General features: G+C 37.8%; 1 protein-coding gene across 15 annotated transcripts in view; it reads left to right on the forward strand.

The window, feature by feature from the left end:
- The window catches only part of LMO7 (LIM domain 7), a 202,728-nt gene that overhangs the window by 65,218 nt on the left and 114,968 nt on the right, over window positions 1–22,542 (forward strand). For all 15 annotated transcript variants that reach the window (XM_073795312.1, XM_073795314.1, XM_073795316.1 and 12 more), the window contains 2 exons: window positions 1,402–1,472; window positions 15,304–15,373. In XM_073795312.1, coding sequence (XP_073651413.1) covers window positions 1,402–1,472; window positions 15,304–15,373 — 141 coding nt within the window. The remainder of the gene's footprint in view (window positions 1–1,401; window positions 1,473–15,303; window positions 15,374–22,542) is intronic.

Raw genomic sequence — 22,542 nt, forward strand, 5'->3', positions numbered from 1 at the left:
GTTTTACTGAACTCTTAAACTCTGTGTTTTACTTACGTGGCTGTGAGCTCCTTGCATTTTTTTTTTTAGATCTACACCCAGTATCTAAGTAAGTGCACGTAACGGAGACACTCAGCAGATGTTTAATTCATGCAGCAACATAGCCCTTCTGTAGATTAATGACCTTTGTAGGAAAGGATCTGCTACTTCCTCCTGCTTTTGAGTGTGTCACCTCCTGACACAGGTTCCTGTCCCTGTTTATAGAACCAGCTTATGAGAAACCAACTTTAATTCTAGAAATAGCCATTGTTTTGTCAGTGACCCATTATTATGTGTACCTGTGGCACTGTTGGGTGTTGTGGAAAAGATGCAGAAGACATACAGGGGCTCTAGGTGGACGGTAAAGGTCACAGTGGTGAGTAAGGACAGCAGGAGCTTTGTAGCTCACCTAGGGTTTAAGATTAGTGACTTCCCAATCAGGTTTCCGAGATCAGATTTCTCCCTGAAGTGGCAGGTGGAGCAAGGCCTCTGCTTCTGGGTGGTGGGTCCATCTCTAGGGCGGCTGCTGTCCCAGCTGTTGTGGTACACCTGTCCACACCCTTGGCTGGGGACTCAGTCCCAGGGTATTCCTGGAGCACCTTTTCCCTACATGGCCTCCATTTTCTCTGCTACTCTTGTCCCTATGGAATCCACTTTCCTCCCAACCACTCCACCGTCAGAAGACAGAGGAAGACAGAACTGGTAGACATTTTTTCAGCAGTTTCACTAAGAACATTGGTGGCAGTAATGGTAGATGGGCTGTTCATATGTAAAAGCCTTAAGTGGGGAATTGTCTGTTTAGAGTGTGTACCATCTTCCCTCTCTGTCTTTTCTCTCTCAATGTCAGGATTTAATCTTTTTCTTCCTATTGCAGTAAATAGCTCTTTACACAAATCAGGGCCATTTCATGAATATGTTTAGGGAGAGTCATGCCCTCTGCTATTTAGCTTTGTAATGAAACTTGAGGAATTTAAGGGTGAAATTGAAATTAATGATGTGCGTATACAGTTGGTATTTCAAGTTTATATCTTAATCTGGTTTTATTTACTCTTAGTAGAGTAGATTGCCCACAGGGCTTCTTTTTTAAATAGAAAATATGCTCGAAATTAAGCTTCTAACTTTTGTTTACCCTTCATAAAATGGCTGCGTCATAGAAACCACTTGTTGTGGGTTTTTCTGTTTAGATTTGTTCATACTAAAATGGTTAACATTCTCTTTATAACATAGAACAGTGCATAGAATTTCCTGTATGGAACAACTTTTGGTGATACATGCACGTTCTCCAAGTATGATATTAGATGCATGTTAATTAATCTGATACTGGATTTGACTTGTGTATAATGCCTGATTTAGAGAAAACTAATACCCAAATATGTCTTTCAGGCAGTGACAGAGAAGAATTTTGAGACAAAGGATTTTCGAGCCTCCCTGGAGAATGGCGTTCTGTTGTGTGAGTAAGTATTTAAAGCATTAAAAAAATAATTCAAAAGCAAAGGGGCGTGCGTGTGCGTGTGCGCGTGCGCGTGCCTGTTATGAGGTGTCTTCATCCACCCCCACCCCACATGGCCACCATAGTCACTGATATGTCTTCTTGGTAACAAGTGAGATTTGATCCCTGCAAATTGACACCCTGACAGTACCAGACAGTAGGAAGGGGTTATCGGTCTCTGTATCTAAAGATAACATTGGTGAAATATATATTATTTTAAATTAGTAAACAAGAAAGATTCTGTTATTGATTGATGGGCCAGTAGGGGTGGGTGGTTGAGAAGCAAGCCCTATCGCATAGCACCAGCTCTCACTTGCTGTGGAAATTCTAATGTATGGAGTTGCCTGGTTTAGAAGTTAATATAAAGCTTGTTTCCTTCATCAGTAAACAGTGATGATTGTAGAACAAATTTAGGCTGTAGCAAATATTTCTTTGAACCTTTAAGTGGAGTCATTACATTACCACAATCAATTTGAGTCACAGGCCAGCCATTCATTCAATTAATATGATATTACTGAGAATCACATCTGAGGCTTTGGTTATCCTAAGTCAGATAGGCTTGTGCCACGATTGATGGTGTGGGACCTACAGTGTATGTTTAGTGTGATGTTTTGTTCCCCACTGGATGCAGAGTACAGTTAGCCGGGTGGTGACCTTTGGGGGTGAGGGGCAGACAGTCTATGGAACAGAAGAATGCAGTCCTGGGTGAGGGTCCAGGTTGCAGACGTGAGCAAATAAAGTATAAGAATGTACTTGTGTATGTACCCACATTTTTGAAACCACTTAAGTATTCCAATCTAGACACTTATCACATAAGTATTTATGGAATCTGTCCACAAGCAACCACTGGGAGTGTATGTGCTCATACTTAGATGATTTTGATTATCCTTTTAAAGGAAGGTTGTTTGCAGCAAAGATCCGGAGTCAGAGGGCTTAGGTTTGGTTCCTTGCTTCATACTTTTGGACATTTGAGCAAGTGACTTAACATCTGAGCCTTATTTTCTCATCTGTAAAGTGGAGATCAGGGTATCTGATCTGCCTAATTCACAAAGGTGCAAAGTTCTATAATACGTATATTAAGGTTTCCATAAACTATCAAACTTTGTATGAATACAAGTTGTTGCTAGGAAGACGGCCATGAAGATAAGTCTTTATCTCATCAGTTCTGTTGATAGGTGTTCACACTTCTTTGTCTTAGAGCAGTGTTATAAAGTCGAATCATATGAAGTGTTGATATTCAACTACGTGTGACCTACAGAAATGTCAATTTCATGTGATTCTACCAATATGTAGTAGGACAGGCATATGAATAAGGGTCACAAGTAAAGTTTAAGGGATGTTTCTTGTCCTTTTCTGATGCCACGTTCAGAGTTGTTGTTGCCAAATAGTGTTTAAACTAATATTAGTAGGTCACGTGGCTAGCTCAATTGGTCACTGATAGGAAATTATCTTGGTTTGCAAATTATATGTTTTATATAGTCTAGTGTGTTCAGAAGATGGGGGGAAAAATGGTTGTTAGACACATGTGATCTGAAAAGAACCTTAGCTATGAGTGTAGACTATTTAGAGCTTTGATGCAAATAACTTTGATGTCAGTTTTAAGTCCCATAAGTCAGGATAGGAGTTAGGTGGGCTTATGTAGGCAGTGGGCCTGTGGAGCACAGAGTTGTTTTTAGACATATGAAAGCATGCAACCCAAATAGGTGATCTTTTTAAGAACTCACTTTGTGGTTATATAGTTCCAGTGATGAACTATTACTCAAAATAGTTGTAGGGATCCCCCTTTTGGGGACATAGCCTCCATAACTAGGTCATTAAACATACTTGAGAGTGACACTTAGTGTTTTATTTAAAACGCAATTTATGCAGCAGCCTAAATTACTTGAGGTGATTTACAAAAACTATATCCAACCTGAGTATATTGTTACCAGGAGGATATTCAGAGTTGATAAAAAACTGTTTTGATCACAGGCAGTACTGTTAGATTAAATATTATAAGTTCTACCTTAATGGTCACAGCAAACATTTAGATGCATGTTTAGAGATATATTAGTTTTTTTTAAATGTCATTTAAATTCACAACTTCCAGAAGCTCATTCTTAGATTGTTTCCTTATTGAAATAACACCAATTTGGGGTTTTGTGCATTACCAGCTAAGTCTAATCAATCTATTTAGTACCCAGTATTCTTTATTTTTAGTTTTTAAATTTATTTATCTTTGGCTGTGTTGGGTCTTTGTCCGCTGCGCGCAGACCTTCTCTAGTTGGGGTGAGTGGGGGCTACTCTTCGTTGCGGTGCGCGGGCTTCTCGTTGCAGAGCACAGGCTCTAGGCGCATGGGCTTCAGTAGTTGTGGCATGCAGGCTCAGTAGTTGTGGTTCACAGGCTCTAAAGCTCAGGCTCAGTAGTTGTGGCGCACGGGCTTAGTTGCTCCGCAGCATGTGGGATCTTCCCGGACCAGGGCTTGAACCCATGTCCTCTGCATTGGCAGACGAATTCTTAACCACTGCACCACCAGGGAAGTCCACCCAGTATTCTTTAAATGAATGTTTCCCAAAAGTAGTGTCAGTAAATATTAAGCTGTGGTAATCAGTAATTTTAGTTTATGATGGGATCCCAAAGTACCGCATGATGTTTGTATTAAAAAAATTTCTTAATGGTGAATTGCATTATTTTTAGCCACTGGTTAATGAAGGCATTTTAATCTAATAGATGTAGTGTTGGAAAAAAGTCCGGGTAACTATATTCTGTGTAAATTTATAGCTAAAGAAAAGCCGAGCTGGTTGGTCTACAAAATGATTAAGCATCATTGTTTGATCACATATGCCTGAGTAGTTATTATGTCTAAGAGGAAAGCAAAACCTGCTGTTCAGAAGCCTGGTATTGTAAACCCTGACTTTTAAATTAGTGGTAAATATAGTAAGCTGTCTGTCTTCGAGAATATCTTGCCCATCTGAGATCTCAAGTTTTAGCTGAATTATGACTTAAAAATAAATTCAGATTTTATAATATTCTATAGGAAAAGGCTGACTTCTCTTTGGTTCACTGCCATAAAAATGACCAATTCTTGTGAAATATTGGGTCTGCTTATTGCCTTTTAAAAATCTCTAGGCATCCTAGTTCATTATCACCATTAAACAGTTTTCTTATTATTTTATTTAGTAATTTCAGCAGTCTTTTATGCTTTAGTAGGAGTTTATCCTTTTTGAACTGGCATTCTGGAATATCAAAGTCAAGAGTTGGAGGAAATGAGCTCATTATAGCTTTTCCCAACTGGCACTGTACTGACATTTCAGATAGTTTAAATTGGGTGTAAACTCTGCACTGAGGTTTCAGACAAGATACACATCTGAATAATGAGGGTAGTTATGTGCATTTATTGCCTTTTAATCTGAAGGTAGTATCTGCTGTAAATCATTTTAGTATCATTTAGTTTGATTGCCTGTGGGATCCAATCAGTTGAGGGCTAAAGAATACTCCCCCAGTTAAAGTCTGTTGTAGTAATTATTTTACTGTATACCTTAGACATGCAGTCTCTCTTGGCTTTATTAAACAGTGAAATGTGAACGAAATCTAATTTGGGTTTTTTTTCTAATTAGTAAAAGGATTGACAGGGGTCTATAAGGTGATTTCAACTCCTGGTTATAATTTTCTATGGATTTTATTAATAGTATTCATTCATCTGTCTCCTATCTTCAGTGTTTATTAGGGTTCCTGAAGACTCCCTTACTATATATTTAAAAATATAAGAGATTTGCCACTACGTAAGTATCTGCAGTCCTCTCTTGCTCTGTGGTTCTGCAGAATTATATCTCTTTAAATATATTTAGTTGGAGCATATCCAGCTAGTGATTAGTAATTTCATAGTTACTCATCTTATGATAGCAATCTTGGAAATATTTAAATGGAAACATTGTTTATTATCTTTATGAAGTAAGAAGATGTATTTGAAGGTAATCTTATTGGGTGTGTCTCTGGTTAGTCAGTCAGTACTTCCCATCCCTGGAATAATGCCAAGTCTTTGCTCTGTCCCAAGTCAGCCATGCAGACGTTTATGCCTTTTTGAACTCACAGCTCACATTTTTGAGGAAACTCTTCTCACACTGGCACCAGGCCTTCCTTTCCATGGCTTGCAGCTTGGAAAGAGTGGAGCAAATAAACATTCACCTACTGGTTTGAGAAAACCTGTTTCTATTTATATCTGCTATGTGAATACTATACTGTCTTCCTGAAACGACTGTAGTATTTTGTTAAAGGTGCATTCAAAAAAAGAAAAAAATTATTAAAAAATACTCCTGTTAATTTACTGTGGGATACTCGAGTGATTGTTTTAAGACATCAGACAAGATAGAGACCTTGCCACTTCTCATTCATGCGAGAGGGCTCTATCCTTTGTTACAGTTGGAGACGTTCACACACTGAGTGACAGCGACATCAGTGGATTCTTGGGGCTTCTATGCAGAGCTCCGTGTAAAGCTCAGAGGTCCTTCTGTAAGGATGAAGTCTTTTTTCTTAGAGCTCTTACTGGTTTTGAATTTCCTGAGGACAGGTGCGTTCATACAGCTCACCAGCACTATCAACTGACCCTGATCCCATATTATAGCCATTTAAAATTTAAGTAATAAGAACTATTTTTCTTCACTTAAAGTGGTACAGACTTTGAAGTTTCTATATTATTTGATAATCCAGTAGTTTGCAAAGATGCACGTGTTCAAGTTCATAAAGATAATTAAAATTTTTAAAACTGCTTTCTCTTCATGGCAGTGTTTTATGGTTGCCATCTGTATGCTGTCTTTTTAACCTTCACAGTCATTTTTTTCTGTAATTTTATATCCACATATAGCAAACCGTCATTTTTTTAAAAGTAGTTTTTCAAGTTGAAGGTCAGCTTGGCAAACATCAATTAAAAAATTCACTTCTGTAATGGTAGTCATGTTATACAGACTCATTGCAAATTTTGCAGAGGTTTTTTTTACATTGTGGCCTCAGACTTGAAGGTAGAAAGCTTTGGTCCTGTCTCATGAACTTGCTGGTACCATCTACAGGGCTTTCTCATCCTAAATATAAATTAGTAAGAGGAGGGCACACAACATTTCAGTGCTAGGGTCTCTGAGGAAAAAAAAATGAGAATGGTGTTCTACTAAAAATAAATAGGAGTAATGTATGTGCTAAATGTGTGTAATATAAACAATTTATATTAAAGTTGATCAGAAAAAAGTTATTTTTGAAGTAGTTTCTTGATGTCATGAAGGCTCTCAGGTAGGTAATGGAAAACCACGTGTTGGCCAGGAAATGGTGAAAGTATAGGAATTCTAGTCGGTGCAACGAGAAGTATTAAGAAAGGGAAATGAATATTGCAAAAAGGACAAATATATAATGATATCACATCAATTAAAAGTAGAGTAATTGCCTTATATGAGAGACTTAATCTCTAGAATTTTTACTTACCAACAATCATCAGTCAGAAGGTCAGATGAGATCTAAGGGATAAAAGGCAATAGTGAAAATGTTTAGAACACAGTTTACTGTTTACTTGAGAGAAATGTGTGAGACTTATATTTTGTATGTTGAAATGTAATGGTAAACTATATGACTTAAGAAATGGAATGAAAAACTGTATTTCCAATAGTTGTCAATTTGTTTATAATTTTAAGCCAATACCCATGTTAAATCTAGTCAGACTTTTCTTAGAATAAATAGGATTTTAACATTCACAGGGAAGAATAAACAGGTGAGAAGAGGAAAAATCCTAAAATTAAAAATTTCTGTGGAATGATACTGTCTCAATATTAGAACAAATGACAGACTTGAGAAAGCACAGTAATTAAAAAATTATGGATTGCTTTATAAATGTACATATTAATGTAATTGGAAGGTCCAAAATACATTCTTATGCATAGGAAGTTGTGATAAAGGACAGATGAGAGAATGGAGAAGAGATGAGTCACTCGATTATTTGTATTGGGGTACATAATTGGCTAAGAAAATTAATTTACAAACTCAGCATATACCACAACTCAACATCAAAAAAACAAACAACTGGGCTTCCCTGGTGGTGCAGTGGTTGAGAGTCCACCTGCCGATGCAGGGGACACGGGTTCGTGCCCCGGTCCAGGAAGATCCCACAGGCCATGGAGCGGCTGGGCCCTTGAGCCATGGCCGCTGAGCCTGCGCGTCTGGAGCCTGTACTCCGCAGCGGGAGAGGCCACAACAGTGAGAGGCCCGCGTACCGCAAAAAAACAAAACAAACAAACAAATGAAAACAACAGCCTGATAAAAAAATGGACAAAGGACCTGAATAGACATTTTTCCAAAGAAGACAGGCAGATGGCCAATAGACACATGCTTAACATCACTAATCATCAGCGAAATGCAAATCAAAATCTCAGTGAGATACTATCTCACACCTGTCAGAATGACTATTATCAAAAAGACAACAAATAACAAGCGTTGGCGAGGATGTGGAGAAAAGGGAACCCTCGTGCACTGTTGGGGGGAATGTAAATTGGTGCAGCCACTATGGAGAACAGTATGGAGCTTCCTCTAAAAATTAAGAATAGAATTACCATTTAATCCAGCAATTCCACTTCTGGTTATTTTCCCCAAGAAAACGAAAACACTAATTCAAAAAGATATGTGCACCCCTAAGTTCATTGCATCATTATTTACAGTAGCCAAGATATGGAAGCAACCTAAGCACCCATTAAGAGATGAAGGGATGAAGAGGAGGTGGTATATACGCGCAGTAGAATATGACTCTGCCATAAAAAGAATGAAATCTTGCCATTTGTGACAACATAGGTGGAATTAGAGGGTATTATGCTAAGTGAAATGTCAGACAGAGAAAGACAAATACCATGATTCACGTAAATATGGAATCTAAAAACAAAAACAAGTGAACACATACAAAAAAACCAGAAACACAGTCATAGAGAGCAAATAGGTGGTTGCCAGAGCGGGGGGATGGGAAATAAGTGAAATAGATGAGAGAGATTGAGAGGTACAAACTTCAGTTATAAAATAAATGAATGACGGGAGTATAGTCAATAATATTGTAATATCTTTGTATGGTGACAGATGGTAACTAGATTTATCATGGTGATCATTTTGTAATGTATAGAAATATTGGATCATTATGTTATGTACCTGGAACTAACATAGTGTTGTAGGTCAATTATGCTTCAGTAAAAAAAAACCCAAACCCAAACCTTACGTATACTAGAATATAGCCTGGATTAAAATAATAAAAAACTGAGAAAATAAAACAGAAGAATTAAAAAAATTTTGGAGGCAGTTTAAGATTCTAAGCTTTGAAGGAATAGAAAAAACCCAGAAAAAATAGACTTGAAGTTTTATGAAATAGATAACTCTGGCAAATAACATTCTGGGAAAAATATTTTAAGCAGAATTGGCTTAAATATTATCTGGAGTTCAAATAAACTGGTAAGGTACACGTTTGAAAATCTCAATAGACAAATGAGCAAAGGATGTGACCAAATACTTCACAAATGAAGAAATACTACTGGAAATAAATAGTAAAATCTCTACCTTCAATAGTAAGAAATAATTATGTTAAAATCAGATACGATTTTTAAATTGAACTAGTAGATAATTTAAAATCTGTTAAAAAAAATGATGGCCGTGTTATGGCAAAGTAGTCTATGATATTCTCAAAATGACCAGTTGAGTATAAGCTGGTACAGTGCTGAACAGCAATTTGGCAGTATCTACCAAGTAATTATATGCTAGTTTATTTATTAATATAAACATATATTTATTTATCATAAAGGTTATAAGACTTTCCCCAATAATTCTTTTGTTTTGGACTCTAAGAAAAGACTACAAAATGGGAAAAAGGTATGCATAAAGCCTCTTCATAGTGGAAAATATTAAAAAGAGCTTAAATATCTAACATGTGATACATAAAACATTGGTAAAATTTTTTATATCCCTTTCAAGCAGTGCTTATAAAGCCTGCAGCACTAGGGAGATCACGCAGTAGGGCTGACAGGCAGAGGGAAACAGTGTCGCTGTTTTATCATACCATGAGGTAGACACAGGAATGATACCAGCTGATGCAAAAGTAAATTGGTTCATATTGCCAGGTTCCTTTCCAGACAAGTACCAAGAGCTTGTCACTGATGGTTTTATTTCTAGAAATAGAATATAAGAAATGATAAGGAGCATGGTCAAAGATATACATATAGACATGCATCCAAGCATTTTTACAGTGGCAAAAGTTGGGAAGAACCTAAGTTCGACTGTGAGAATCCTCTGATTTATATGAAGGGATGGAGCAGAAGTTGCGATGTTACTTAGTAGTAAAGAGCAGAACTAGGACAGGAAACCAGAGTCCTCCTGCTAACACGTATGGCTATCGATGTTGTATTGGGAAATGTCCTGTTACTCAGCAAGATCCATTAGTGCCATGATTATTGATGTTGCCTAGAATAAGAGGACTCTGCTGTCAGACCACTTGAGCTTTGCTGGACTCACTGGAGGATGCTTCAGGCATAACAGTGAAGCTAAACGGAAAGTCCTATCATCATGAAATGATGATTATCAATGCATTGGTACTGACTTGTTGCCGCTTCACTTACTTTCCCATCTTAGCATGTCTTGTTAACCATTTATTTGTGTTGTATCCTTAATTCAGCAGTATTCAAAATTACTGCCACAGGAATTCTAGAAATCAAACTTATATGAATTTTACTACCAGTCTTTAAAACTATCAATACTGAAGTAATCATAAAATTCTGTATTGAGTGTTTTTTTTTTTTTAGAAGATGTTGGGGGTAGGAGTTTATTAATTAATTAATTTAGTTTTGCTGTGTTGCATCTTCGTTTCTGTGCGAGGGCTTTCTCTAGTTGTGGCAAGCGGGGGCCACTCTTCATCGCCATGCGCGGGCCTCTCACTATGGCGGCCTCTCTTGTTGCGGAGCACAGGCCCCAGACGCGCAGGCTCAGTAGTTGTGGCTCACGGGCCTAGTTGCTCCGCGGCATGTGGGATCCTCCCAGACCAGGGCTCGAACCCGTGTCTCCTGCATTAGCAGGCAGATTCTCAACCACTGCGCCACCAGGGAAGCCCCTTGAATGTTTTTAAACTTTAAAATTTTAAATTACATATGCTTATTACTTTATCCATGGATGTGTGATCACTACTCAAGATGGTTTTTATTTTTAAAATATTACAACTTATGAATTTAGCTGTAGATAATTAATTAAAAATATTAGTAAAACATGTACTTATGATAACCATTCTAAATTAATATATCTGGTAGAGAGCTTACTCTCTCTTTTTTCAAAAAATATTTATTTACTTATTATTTATTTATTTAGGCTGCGCCGGGTCTTTGTTGTGGCCCTTGGGATCTTTGTTGGGCATGCGGGCTTCTTAGTTGCGGCATGCATGCGGGATCTAGTTCCCTGACCAGGCATCGAACCTGGGCCCCCTGCATTGGAAGCGTGGAGTATTACCCACTGGACCACCAGGGAAGTCCCTAGAGAGCTTACTCTCTTGATCAGCTTTTGACAATCAAGAGAGAACACTGAAGATTGACTTGTTTGGTAACAAAAAATGACAAAGGGGAATAGCACAAAATCATGTCTAGCATTTGAGTGAAACTAAAAAAGTTCTTCTAAATTTATTTCTACAAAGAAGATAGAGATTTTGAATCATTCACAGAAAAATTTCTGCGTTAGAAGTTAGTGGGTTTATAAAATATTTGATATGCCAGATCCTTCGATAAGTGCTAGGAGATGTGTTTGGAATGAGAGAACATCCTTGCACTTAGCACCTTCACTGGCTGGTTGCTCTGTGGCTGGTCCCAGTGCAGTGCTCTGTCTTTACTTGACATCTGTTTGTTGAGCAGAGTCTGCATCTCGAAGAAACCTAGACAAATGATTGTGTCGAGTAACAGATAAAACAAGGCATTGCTCCTTAATTTGTAAGGAAATGTGTAATATCTTTAGTATATCTTTTAAACAAATATTTAGCTTACTGACAGGAAAAGTTTGACTAATGTGGGGATATATGTTTAGAAAATGCAGCCGAAAGAAAGGTATTAAAAATATGTATGTGTGAATGACTAACCAAATACTTATAGGTGAAAAAGTTCACTCTCATTGCATTGATATACTCTTTGATGTCAGTCTTTGTGGTACATTTGGAAAAAATCTTTGGAAATAGGAAGTCAAAAGATGTCTCTCGATTTTCTACGTCTGCTGAAGAGCTTTCTGATAAAGGGGAAATGAGATTTGGCATTTGGAACTAGTTCCTGGAGACCAAGAGACAGAGCATCACATTCTAGTTCTCATTAAAGCCTTTTATAACTGAGCCAGACGCCATATTGAGCTCTATGTGCAGTTTTCTTGGAGTGTTGCCTCTGACTTATATTTAAAGTCAGGTCACATTCACTGGTGATGAGATTTCTGAACAGAGACAACTTCCTAGCATCTGTTATGTAACTCAACTCCCTTGGAGGGAGGGGCAATACATTTTGGGGAGGAGAAGAAGAGGAAATAGATAAAACTGGAGGAAAGAGATGAAGGAGAGGGGTTGTAGTCCTTTTTGCGGGGGTGCTCTACCATGGGAGATAGCAAGTGACTAGGTGTTTCCTGTTCTGGTTTTCATCTTACTAAAGGAGCACACCCCTGGTATGCTAGCAAAGTACATGGCCATGAGGGAAAGCTTGGGGGAGTCGAGGTATGATTCTATATAGGATTAGAGGGGTGGGGCAAAGGGATGCAGGCAGACAAAGTGGTCCCTTGACTGCCTCTAGTTCCTTGTGTACAGAGGTATCTGGAAAGTTAGCATGTTATATGGTTCTTAAATAGAGCCAGTGACCTGAAGCCAGTGTTGCCTTTAGGAATTCCACATGTATAATTGAAGAATACTTATTATGCAAAGAAGTTCCATTTGTAAAAGAGAGTAGTATCTCTCTTGTGTGGCACTTGTATTTTATTTGACATAAGACTATGCCCTATTCCTTTAGATAGACTTAAATTTCACAGAATTTTAGATTTTATGAAACCTGTTTTTCTCCCCAGAAGAAACATCCTAGTCTTTCTTTAATTGTATCTGAAAATAATTACTCATGATTCATAATCAAATTGGATGGTCACTATTTGCCAAAACTATATGAGCATTTTCTCCATATTCTAGTGCTTAGAACTGATACCATTTTAACAGTTGACAAAATAAAACAGCATTTTCCTCTAGTCACACTGCTTTTTTTAGAGGGTAGTTTGCATGTTATCCAGAGTGTTGTTTTTCCTTGTGGTTATTTCCATGTTTGTACACATACGAGGAGGTTCAGGAATGGATGCCAATCCATTGGGTGTATGTTGCTTCTAAGTAATAGCTCTGAAACTTTCTGATGAGGGAGGAGTCCATTAACTCACTATTGGGAGATGTCATTTATCTGTGCTGTTTGCTTTACCTCTATCCCTTGCCTCCTTTGGCTGACTTAATTGAGAGTAGGCTGTGTTATTATCCATTCCAGAAACTGTATTAAAAAAAAATTCTCGGGCTTCCCTGGTGGCGCAGTGGTTGAGAGTCTGCCTGCCGATGCAGGGGACACGGGTTCGTGCCTTGGCCCGGGAAGATCCCACATGCCGCGGAGCGGCTGGGCTCGTGAGCCATGGCCACTGAGCCTGCGCGTCCGGAGGCTGTGCTCCGCAGCGGGAGAGGCCACAACAGTGAAAGGCCCAAGTACCGCAAAAAAAAAAGAAAAAAAAATTCTCTATTACTAACGCTGTAATACAAAAATGGTAAGCGAAGTAAACAGATAAATTGAATGATCTGGCCAAAGTTACCGGTGACTCAAGTGGGTGGAGGCGGAATTTATGACACACTTCCTTTAATAAGGACAACTGATGTCAGATTTCCCTGACATTTTATAAGATGCCCCAGCTCATATTGGTGTCTAACTTTTTTTTTTTTTTTTGCGGTACGCGGGCCCCTCCCGCTGCGGAGCACAGGCTCCGGACGCGCAGGCTCACGGGCCCAGGCGCTCCGCGGCATGTGGGATCCTCCCGGACCGGGGCACGAACCCGTGTCCCCTGCATCGGCAGGCGGACTCTCAACCACTGCGCCACCAGGGAAACCCCTATGTCTAACTTTTAATATCACAGAAAGATTACATTTTAAGGTTCAAGTTCCGTAGGAAAGTCACTGTCAAACTAGTGGTCAACAACTGCTATGAATTTCTTGGTTGACGCTATGTTAGAATTATGTTTCTGTTAAGTAATGTTTCAGTTATTTGTACTATGCGTTGCAAGAAGCCACCAGTAATAGAATTCAAGAAATACTTGCTTAATAGGGAACAACTAGAACAATTAAATTGGAAATGTCATTTCTTATAAACCTGCTCAATTCTTTGCTAGCTCTTCAGCTAGTGATTAAAGAAAAATATTGTGACCATGAGGGAGAAAGCCTTCCTTCCTACGTGATTTTCAGTGCACAAATAAGAAATTAGGAGTCAAAGAGTAACAGTTCTTGGAAATGCTTAAAGTCGAGGGGTGGTTCTGTCATCTATGTTATCTAAAGATCTTTGTGTGAAGAAACTATGAAAACAGAAAAACAGCTTTTGTTCACCAGACTAAATCTTCATAAGCCACTGTTTGGTAATTTTGAATCCTGTTAACAACATTCTGAAGCTTATTAAGTTGAGACTTTTGTCTTCTTTATTTTTAGCACACTCAAGTGTATATATAAATCTCTGGAATGTTGAAGGAGTGACATTCCACAAGTGTCAGATTTTTTTTTTTTTTTCTGTTGCCCATTGTGAAGGGGAGACCAGTAAATTAAGAATGTTTGATTCTTTCTCCTATATTTGCTTTCCTTTTGGAACTCTGTTACAGAATAAAGAATTGTTTTTTTGTGGAAGCATTACTGAATAGGAAAATCATTGTTTCAAATTATAGTTTTCTGGCAGTGATTAATGATTAATTAATGAGGCTAGCTTTACTAGAAAAACATTATTATAATATTAAATTTCTACATGGCTTGGCACTATTATCAGTGCACAGCAACAAAAATATAGAATTCACCATAATCTAGATTTAGAACCAAAAATTGTACTCTTAAGTTTCAGGTGTCAAAGCTGGGCTCTAAAAGTGTTTTAGAATCTAGAGACTTACAAATATCCTTGCAGATTCTGTAATAGCAACATAAACTTTTGTTCAGTGTTAGATTCTGAAGTGACTGTTAGCCTATTTTGGGGAGTTCCGGTGCATTTAAATTTTTACCCAGTCATTCCGCAGTGATAACAAAGCAATCATAGAGTTGAATGAGTTACCAATGGGAAATAGTTGTTATTTGGATGAGTTCCACTGCACCCTTTACATATGGCAAAGAAAAAAATATGGTTTGAATCTACCTTTTTAAAACATGGATCAGTTTGAGAAAAAAAAATCAGTAAAAATGATTAAGAAAAAAGTATTCTTAGGTTGAAGAGAACTATATTACAATGAAAGAGATTCTTAAACTAACTGTTGAAACAGAATCAAATATTACCTTACTTTAACAAATGTGGAACTATTTTTAAAGGACATGTCTTTGAATGTAGAAGTGTGTCTGTATGTTCTAAGAGGCCCGTGTCACTGTTGTTGGCATTGCTGGTCTCTGTTTCTTGACTTATTTTCTTAGTTGTTTGCTTTCTGTTGTGCTCTTGGACCTGAAGAAAATATTGGGGTGGATGAATGACATGTATGATTTTTGAGGATGTTAAAAAGAACACTAAACTAATATTGGCATTCTTGTAACTGCATACGTTGTTTCTTTATTTACTTTCAGTTTGATTAATAAGCTTAAACCTGGTGTCATTAAGAAGATAAATAGACTGTCCACACCAATAGCAGGTTTGGTAAGTAATAAATTATCTTCAAAATTATACTTGTTTCTGAAATGTAAAAAGATGGGCATAAACACGTGCTCTTATCTGGAATTATCATAGATATTAGGTTTGGGGTCTTTTTTTCTCAAGAAAAGTATTTCTTGTGATCTTGTCCTTATATCTTTAGTTCCTCCTTCTGTTTCCATTCTGCCTGGAGGCTTTTATTCTATTTATTTAATTTTTTGTTTGTTTTGCTTCTTGTGCCCTCAAACTGCCTATATCCCCCCTTTTGGCCCATTTCTTCCACAAATTGCATTTGTTTAGGATCACGGTCTTTCCGAAACTCAGCCCTCCGTGTATTGGTTGCTAGTTGACCACAGTTTATGGAAACTGGCCAAAGCTGATGAGTTGTTACATTTCAGGTGCTTCGTGCTTATACATTGCCCTTGCTCAGCATGCAGGTTTTGGAGTGTATTTGCAACATACTTAAGACCTGTCACCTCTTTTGGTTTCCTACCAACATCCTGTGTGATGTTGGGCAAGTCTCTGTCTTCTACTTTGCCTCAGTAACCTTTTCCATAAGATGACTATGGATGACTCTCTAGATTCATTCTAGCTTTAAATCCGGAGTTTTGTGTATGAAAAACGCCCCATACTATCATTATATAGATTCTCTGCTGTATCAAGACCCTAGAGAGATCAATAATAATGTGGGACCATATCTTTGGAAATAAATAATTTATAATTACAAATGATGGATAATTTTCAAAATGTTAGCATTCCCGGGGCTCCCCTGGTGGCGTAGTGGTTGAGAGTCCGCCTGCCGATGCCGGGGACACGGTTTGTGCCCCGGTCTGGGAAGATCCCACATGCCGCAGAGTGGCTGGGCCTGTGAGCCATGGCCGCTGAGCCTGCGCGTCCGGAGCCTGTGCTCCGCAACGGGAGAGGCCACAGCAGTGAGAGGCCCGTGTACCGCAAAAAAAAAAAAAATGTTAGCATTCCCTAAGAATCAAGGCTGATGATGGGAGTCAGGTAAAAAATTAATTTTACAAAACACTCAAGTTTAAGACAGCTAATAACTGGAATGTAAATAAAATATTGTTAATATTTTATCTTTGGAATAGTCAAGCTGCTTATAATACATTCAGGAACCTTCTGTTTGGCCATGCATGTGTTTGCAGGTATTAAAGGCATGACGGATTAAAGGTAGCAGTACTAAAATTTCTGGGTTTGCAGCTGGCATGAAGATGTCATCAGAATTTTGACAGGAATAAGTTGGTGGCAGAGTGTTTATTATTAGAAAATACCTGTCTAGGAGAGAAGGAAAGAAGAGTTTTTACAGTTGTCTCTTTGAAAGATCAGAAAATTACTATTTTCTTTTGAAATATAGAATGCAGTGGACCCTTGAGCAAAGCGAGAGTTAGGAGCACCAACCTCCTGCGCACTTGAAAATCTGTGTGTAACTTCTGACTCCCCCCCCAAACTTAACTGCTAATAGCTTACTATTGACCAGAAGCCTTATTGATAACATAAATAGTCGATTAACCCATATTTTGTATGTTATATGTATTATCAATATATACTGTATTGTTATAATAAAGTAAGTTAGATAAAAGAAAGTGTTAAGAAAATCCTAAGGAAGAGAAAATACATTTACAGTACTGTACTGTATTTATTGAAACCATAAGTTTACATTGTCTGTTTACAAGATGAATCATCTGTCTGTCAATACCAACATCAATATTGTCTCATATGATACAAAACACTATAGCTGTTATACATATTACTGACATTAGTCATAAAATTGAAAAGGTAATGTGAAAAAGAAATTCATATTTATTTAAAGGTATAATGATTCATGCATTGTTAACAAAGAAACAACACTATGATTGCTTCATGGTTACCAAGCCTATACACTAATAAATGAACCATTATATGATTTTTGTGGCGTACAGTATTACAGTCATATTTATAATACAGTATTAGAAACATTGTTACATTGAAAAACCCACTTACCCGTGATGATAGTCCGATATGCAGTTTCTCCAATCATGAGAGAGAGAGAGGCATATTGTACTGTAATGTAATTCCTTGAAAGCAAAGTTATAAAACAGTAAGAAAACTAACAAATAATTTTATATTAAATATCACTCACCTTATGCCTGTGTAAAGGTTATCTACATATATTTTATGCATTCACGATATATACTAACTTTTTCTTAATTTTTTCGATATTTCTAGGCTACATGGTTCATCTGTGAGTTTTTTCAAATTGTCACAAATCTCCAAAAAATTTTCCAATATATTTCTTGAAAAAATATCTACGTATAAATGGACCTGTGCAGTTCAAACTTTTGTTGTTCAAGGGTCAACTGTCTATATATAAAGTTCCAGAGCAGTTGGGCTCAAATATTAATTCCTTCCTTCTTACCAAGTTACATCTGTTCTATTTCTGTCATGACTAAGCAACTGACATGATATTTTCATTGGTCTCAAACTTGGTTGGGTAAAAAACTTTCATATATATGCATGTATTGCAATGTATATATATGTATGAATTACTTCTAGCAATATAGGAGTCAGAGGTGTTATTTAAGGAATAAAGTTAAAGAACTTTTGTTTTTGAAGTCTTCCTAGGAAGAAACATTCAATTTAATAGAATAAATATGTTTTATATGAAAATAACTTTTACGAAATAACTTCTGTGACAATGAAAAGTATGAATTGTATTGAAAGTACTCTGTTTTTTCAGATGTCTTGAGTTATTCTCAGTGTTATAGGTTGAATTGTGTCCTGCCCCTCAAAAAAATGATACAATGCAGGCATACCTCAATTTATTGTGCTTCGCTTTAGTGCACTTTGCAGATACTGCATTTTTTATAAATTGAAGGTTTGTGGCAACCCTGCATCGAACAAGTTTTATCAGTGCCATTTTTCTAACAGCATTTTTTCACCCCATGTCTCTGGGTCATATTTGGGTAATTCTTGCAGTATTTCAAACTTTTTCATTATTATTATATTCGTTGTGGTGATCCATGACCAGTGTTCTCTGATGTCACTTCTATGACTCTCTGAAGGCTCAGATGATGGTTAGTATGTTTTAGCAATACAGTATTTGTTAATTAAGGTATGTGTGTTGCTTCATTAGACATAATGCTACTGCACACTTGATAGACTACAGTTAGTATAAACATAACTTTTATATGCACTGGGAGACAAAAAAAATTCACGTGACTTGCTTTATGGCGGTGGTCTGGAACCCAACCCACAGTATCTCTGAGGTATGCCTATATACCGAAGTCCTAAACTGCAGTACCTCAGAATGTGATCTTATTTGGGAAGAGTGTTGTCACATGGAGTATGGGAACAGAGGCCATAATGGAGTAGGGTAGGCACCCTAATCTAATATGATTGGCATCCTTATAAGAAGATGGCCTTATGAAGGCAGGTACACACAGGAAGAAAGCCATGTGACAACTGAGAATTGGCGTGATGCGTCCACAGGCCAAGGAGGAGCAGAGATTGCCAGCAAACCACCAGAAACTGGAAGAGGCAAGGAAGGATTCTTCTACAGGTTTCATGGGAGCATGGCTTTGTGCATACCTTGATGTTGGACTTCTTGTCTCCAGAACTGTGAGACAATACATCTCTGTTGCTTTAAGCCACTTGGTTTGTGGTACTTTGTCATGGCAGCCCTCGGAAACTAATACAGATAGGTAAATGTTTCAGTTAATACTTGCCTTTTAAAAAACTTTTTATTTTGAAATGTAGATTCAGAGGAAGTTGCAAAAAAAGCAGTACACGGAGTTCCTCTGTGCCTTTCACCCCAGTTTCCCGCATTGTAACATCTCGTATAACTCTGGTACAATATTGAAACCAGGAATTCACACTGGTACATTCAAAGACTTTAATCAGATCCACCAGTTTTACATGTAGTTAATGGTAACAAAGAGCAAAGATGCTTTCAAGCTACGTGAGGTGAAGAGTGTTTTATTGTAAGGATTTTCCAGAGGACTCTCGTTAATCTAGTGCTCAGGCATAAACATGGCAGCTGGGTTCAACATGACTACTTTTTTCTGTCCCATTTCTAACAGGAAATGGCATCCCTTAGTTGCGTTTCCCAAGAGAGGAATCTGAATGGATCAGATTACATTTTCTTTTTTTTTTTGTTAAATTGGAGTATAGTTGATTTACAGTGTTGTGTAATGTTGTGTTAGTTTCAGCTGTACAGCAAAGTGCATCAGTTATACGTACACATACATCCACTCCTTTTCAGATTCTTTTCCCATATAGGTTGTTACAGAATATTGAGTAGAGTTCCCTGTGCTATACAGTAGGTCCCTATTAGTTATCTATTTTATATATAGTAGGGTATATATGATAATCCCAATCTCCTAATTTATCCCTTCCCCCCAGGTTTCCCCTTTGCTAACCATAAGTTTGATTTCGAGATCTGTGAGTCTGAGATTACCTTTTTCTTTCCAGGCTACAGATCTCGTGGGTCAGTGGCCAGCTAGTAGGTGAGTTCCTTAAGGGAGAGAGTGGTCTTGGCTGACTGGGCTGTGGTCAGGAGTATTCATTTCCTTTAGTTTGTTCAGTTCTGGTGTGTGAGTTGAAGTTGTTTCATGAATGAAGTTTGTTTGGGGGTAGATACCAAGTTAGGTCAAATACAGCAGTAATTACACAATTTCTGTGTAAGGGTTTGTTAAGCTATGTGAGTGTAATGCTCCAAGCCCCCTCTTGCATTCCTCTCTTTTTTACTCTCTTCTTCAGTTATGACTTTTATCTGTTTCATGTCCACTCCCATGTGTATTTAGCTTTGAAGCTAAATGGTCTATTTGTATTTTCTAAAGCAAGGTTTCTCAACCTTGGCACTATTGACATTTTGGACTGGATAATTCTTTGTTGCGGGAGTCTGTCCTGTGCATTGTAGAACGTTGAGGAGCATCCCTGGCCTCTACTCAATAGATGCAAGTAGCACTGTGCCCTCCATCCCCGCCTTGTGACAACTAAAAATGTCTCCTGACATTGCCAATAACCCCTATGGCATAAAATCATCCCTGGTTGAGAACCACTGAGCTAAAGAATCAAGAAAGTAAACCCTACTCTTTTATATGGACTAGTTTGCTGACTGACTACAGATTTCATTGTTCTCATGCTTGGCATTTCAATTGCGATTTCCCTTTGAAAAGCAATGGTATCCTAGAAAATTTAGTTTGAATCATTTGTTTGTTTGAATGTTTGTGTCTGTCAGTGGGCTTAGTAGAAAAATCCTTGGTATATCCGGACTTGCATGAAAAATATGGGCTCAATTTGAACATCTTTGCTCTAAAGTGTTATTCTTTCAGATTCCTTTAAGAGTGGAATGTGTAAGGTTGACTACAGAGGCTGGGAAAGTTGTCTCCTCATTCAGGAATGCTGTAGAATGTAGGAAATGGGCAAAGGTGCCAGCTAGCTTAAGCTGTTAGATGTGTCATTTTCTCCTGCCTTCATAATGGTTATTTTAAGAAATAAAGCAAGTCTATGGGTCTGCCATTTTTCAGAAGGTTATTAGTGGTCAGTGTTCTTGTACCTGTGTAAAATTACTTCTGATTCATTCATCTTCACTCACCTATACACTTGGGTGTCAGCAAAGTAGTGCAACCTAGTCTATGCCAAGGTCACTGTTGAAACATCTAGTTGTTCCCTTCCGCTGTAGTAGAAAATTCACCTGAGGAATCAGCTATAAAATTTAAATATTCTGATACAGGTTTTATCATGTACTTTTCTGAAAACTACTCTTAAGCAATGACTATATTTATCCCATTAAAAATTTTTTTTTAGTAAAATAAGCCCAGGGGTTGGGAGAGGGGAGGTTTGTGAAACGCTGAGTTTGCGAGTTCTTTCTACAAGTAAAATCAAAATGTGAGACCTCAAGACAGACTGTTTTCAGGAGAAAAAAACTTTCTTCTGTTTCCTTTCTCTTCCAAGTTGAAATAATGTAAGAAGTACAAATATAATTACTAGTTTCATTCAAGGGTGGTACTTTTCTGGGTAAGAGGCAGGAATGAATTTTGTATGGTTGAAGAGAAAGTACTCAAGGAATATTAGAATGTGGCTTGGATGAACAGCCAGTATGAATATATGCCTTGCTTGAAAGAGTGGTGATTGAGAGTTGCTCTGTACTAGGTCAAACCCAATGTGTGTCTCAGAGGGAATATCTCTCTCGTTGGTAATAAGCAAGATGCATTTGTGAAAATATTTGGATGTTAATATATGCAAAACACTGATAACAAGCTGCGGCATGAGAAGAGAGGGGAAAATGGTGTACAGCTAGTTTAAAATAACCATTTAATGGTAAGATCAGTAGTGTCTATTTTCTGGTCTTTTTTTTTTTTTTTTTTTTGCGGTACGCGGGCCTCTCACTGTTGCGGCCTCTCCCGTTGCGGAGCACAGGCTCCGGACGCGCAGGCTCAGCGGCCATGGCTCACGGGCCCAGCCGCTCCGCGGCATGTGGGATCTTCCCAGACCGGGGCACGAACCCGTGTCCCCTGCATCAGCAGGTGGACTCTCAACCACTGCGCCACCAGGGAAGCCCTATTTTCTGGTCTTGAATTTTATTGCTGACTTCGTAGATTTGTTGAAGGAGATCTTCCACCTAGTAAATTTGGGAGAGGCTTCCACCAAGCAAATTCTTTTTGATTCACTCATACTTGCCAATTCGATTATTTAGCCAATAAGAGCAGGATTTTCGTACTGAGCTGATTCTGACTGCCCTGCCCCCCATCTTTAGATGGATGGGGGTCAACATGGAGGTCCCCTCCCATAACCCTACTCTTGCCTCAACTCTTAGTTTTCATGTTCTTTATTTCCTCACAGTTGATAAATAACAAAGGCTAAATGTTTCTATAAATTACCATTTCTCACCTCTTACTGTATTGGAATAATTTCATATATGTTGGGTCATATTGGAGTTTTGAGTTAAAAGTTTTTTTTCTTTTCTTTCATTTCCTAATGAGACAGTGAAGGTTAAACTATATCAATACACTTGATTAAAACTGCTCCATCTTGGTCTCATGATTAAAACTCTATTAAAGAAATGTTTTTATTACAAAGGGAAGGCGAACCACTGTTACAAGCTGTGTAACACTAACATTTAAACTATTCTTATTTTACTAGCATGCCAATCTCATTATTTTCTTTGAAAACAAAACACCAAT

This window comes from Tursiops truncatus, chromosome 18 (genome assembly GCF_011762595.2).
Source record: "Tursiops truncatus isolate mTurTru1 chromosome 18, mTurTru1.mat.Y, whole genome shotgun sequence".
In the NCBI taxonomy this organism is placed as follows: Eukaryota; Metazoa; Chordata; class Mammalia; order Artiodactyla; family Delphinidae; genus Tursiops; species Tursiops truncatus.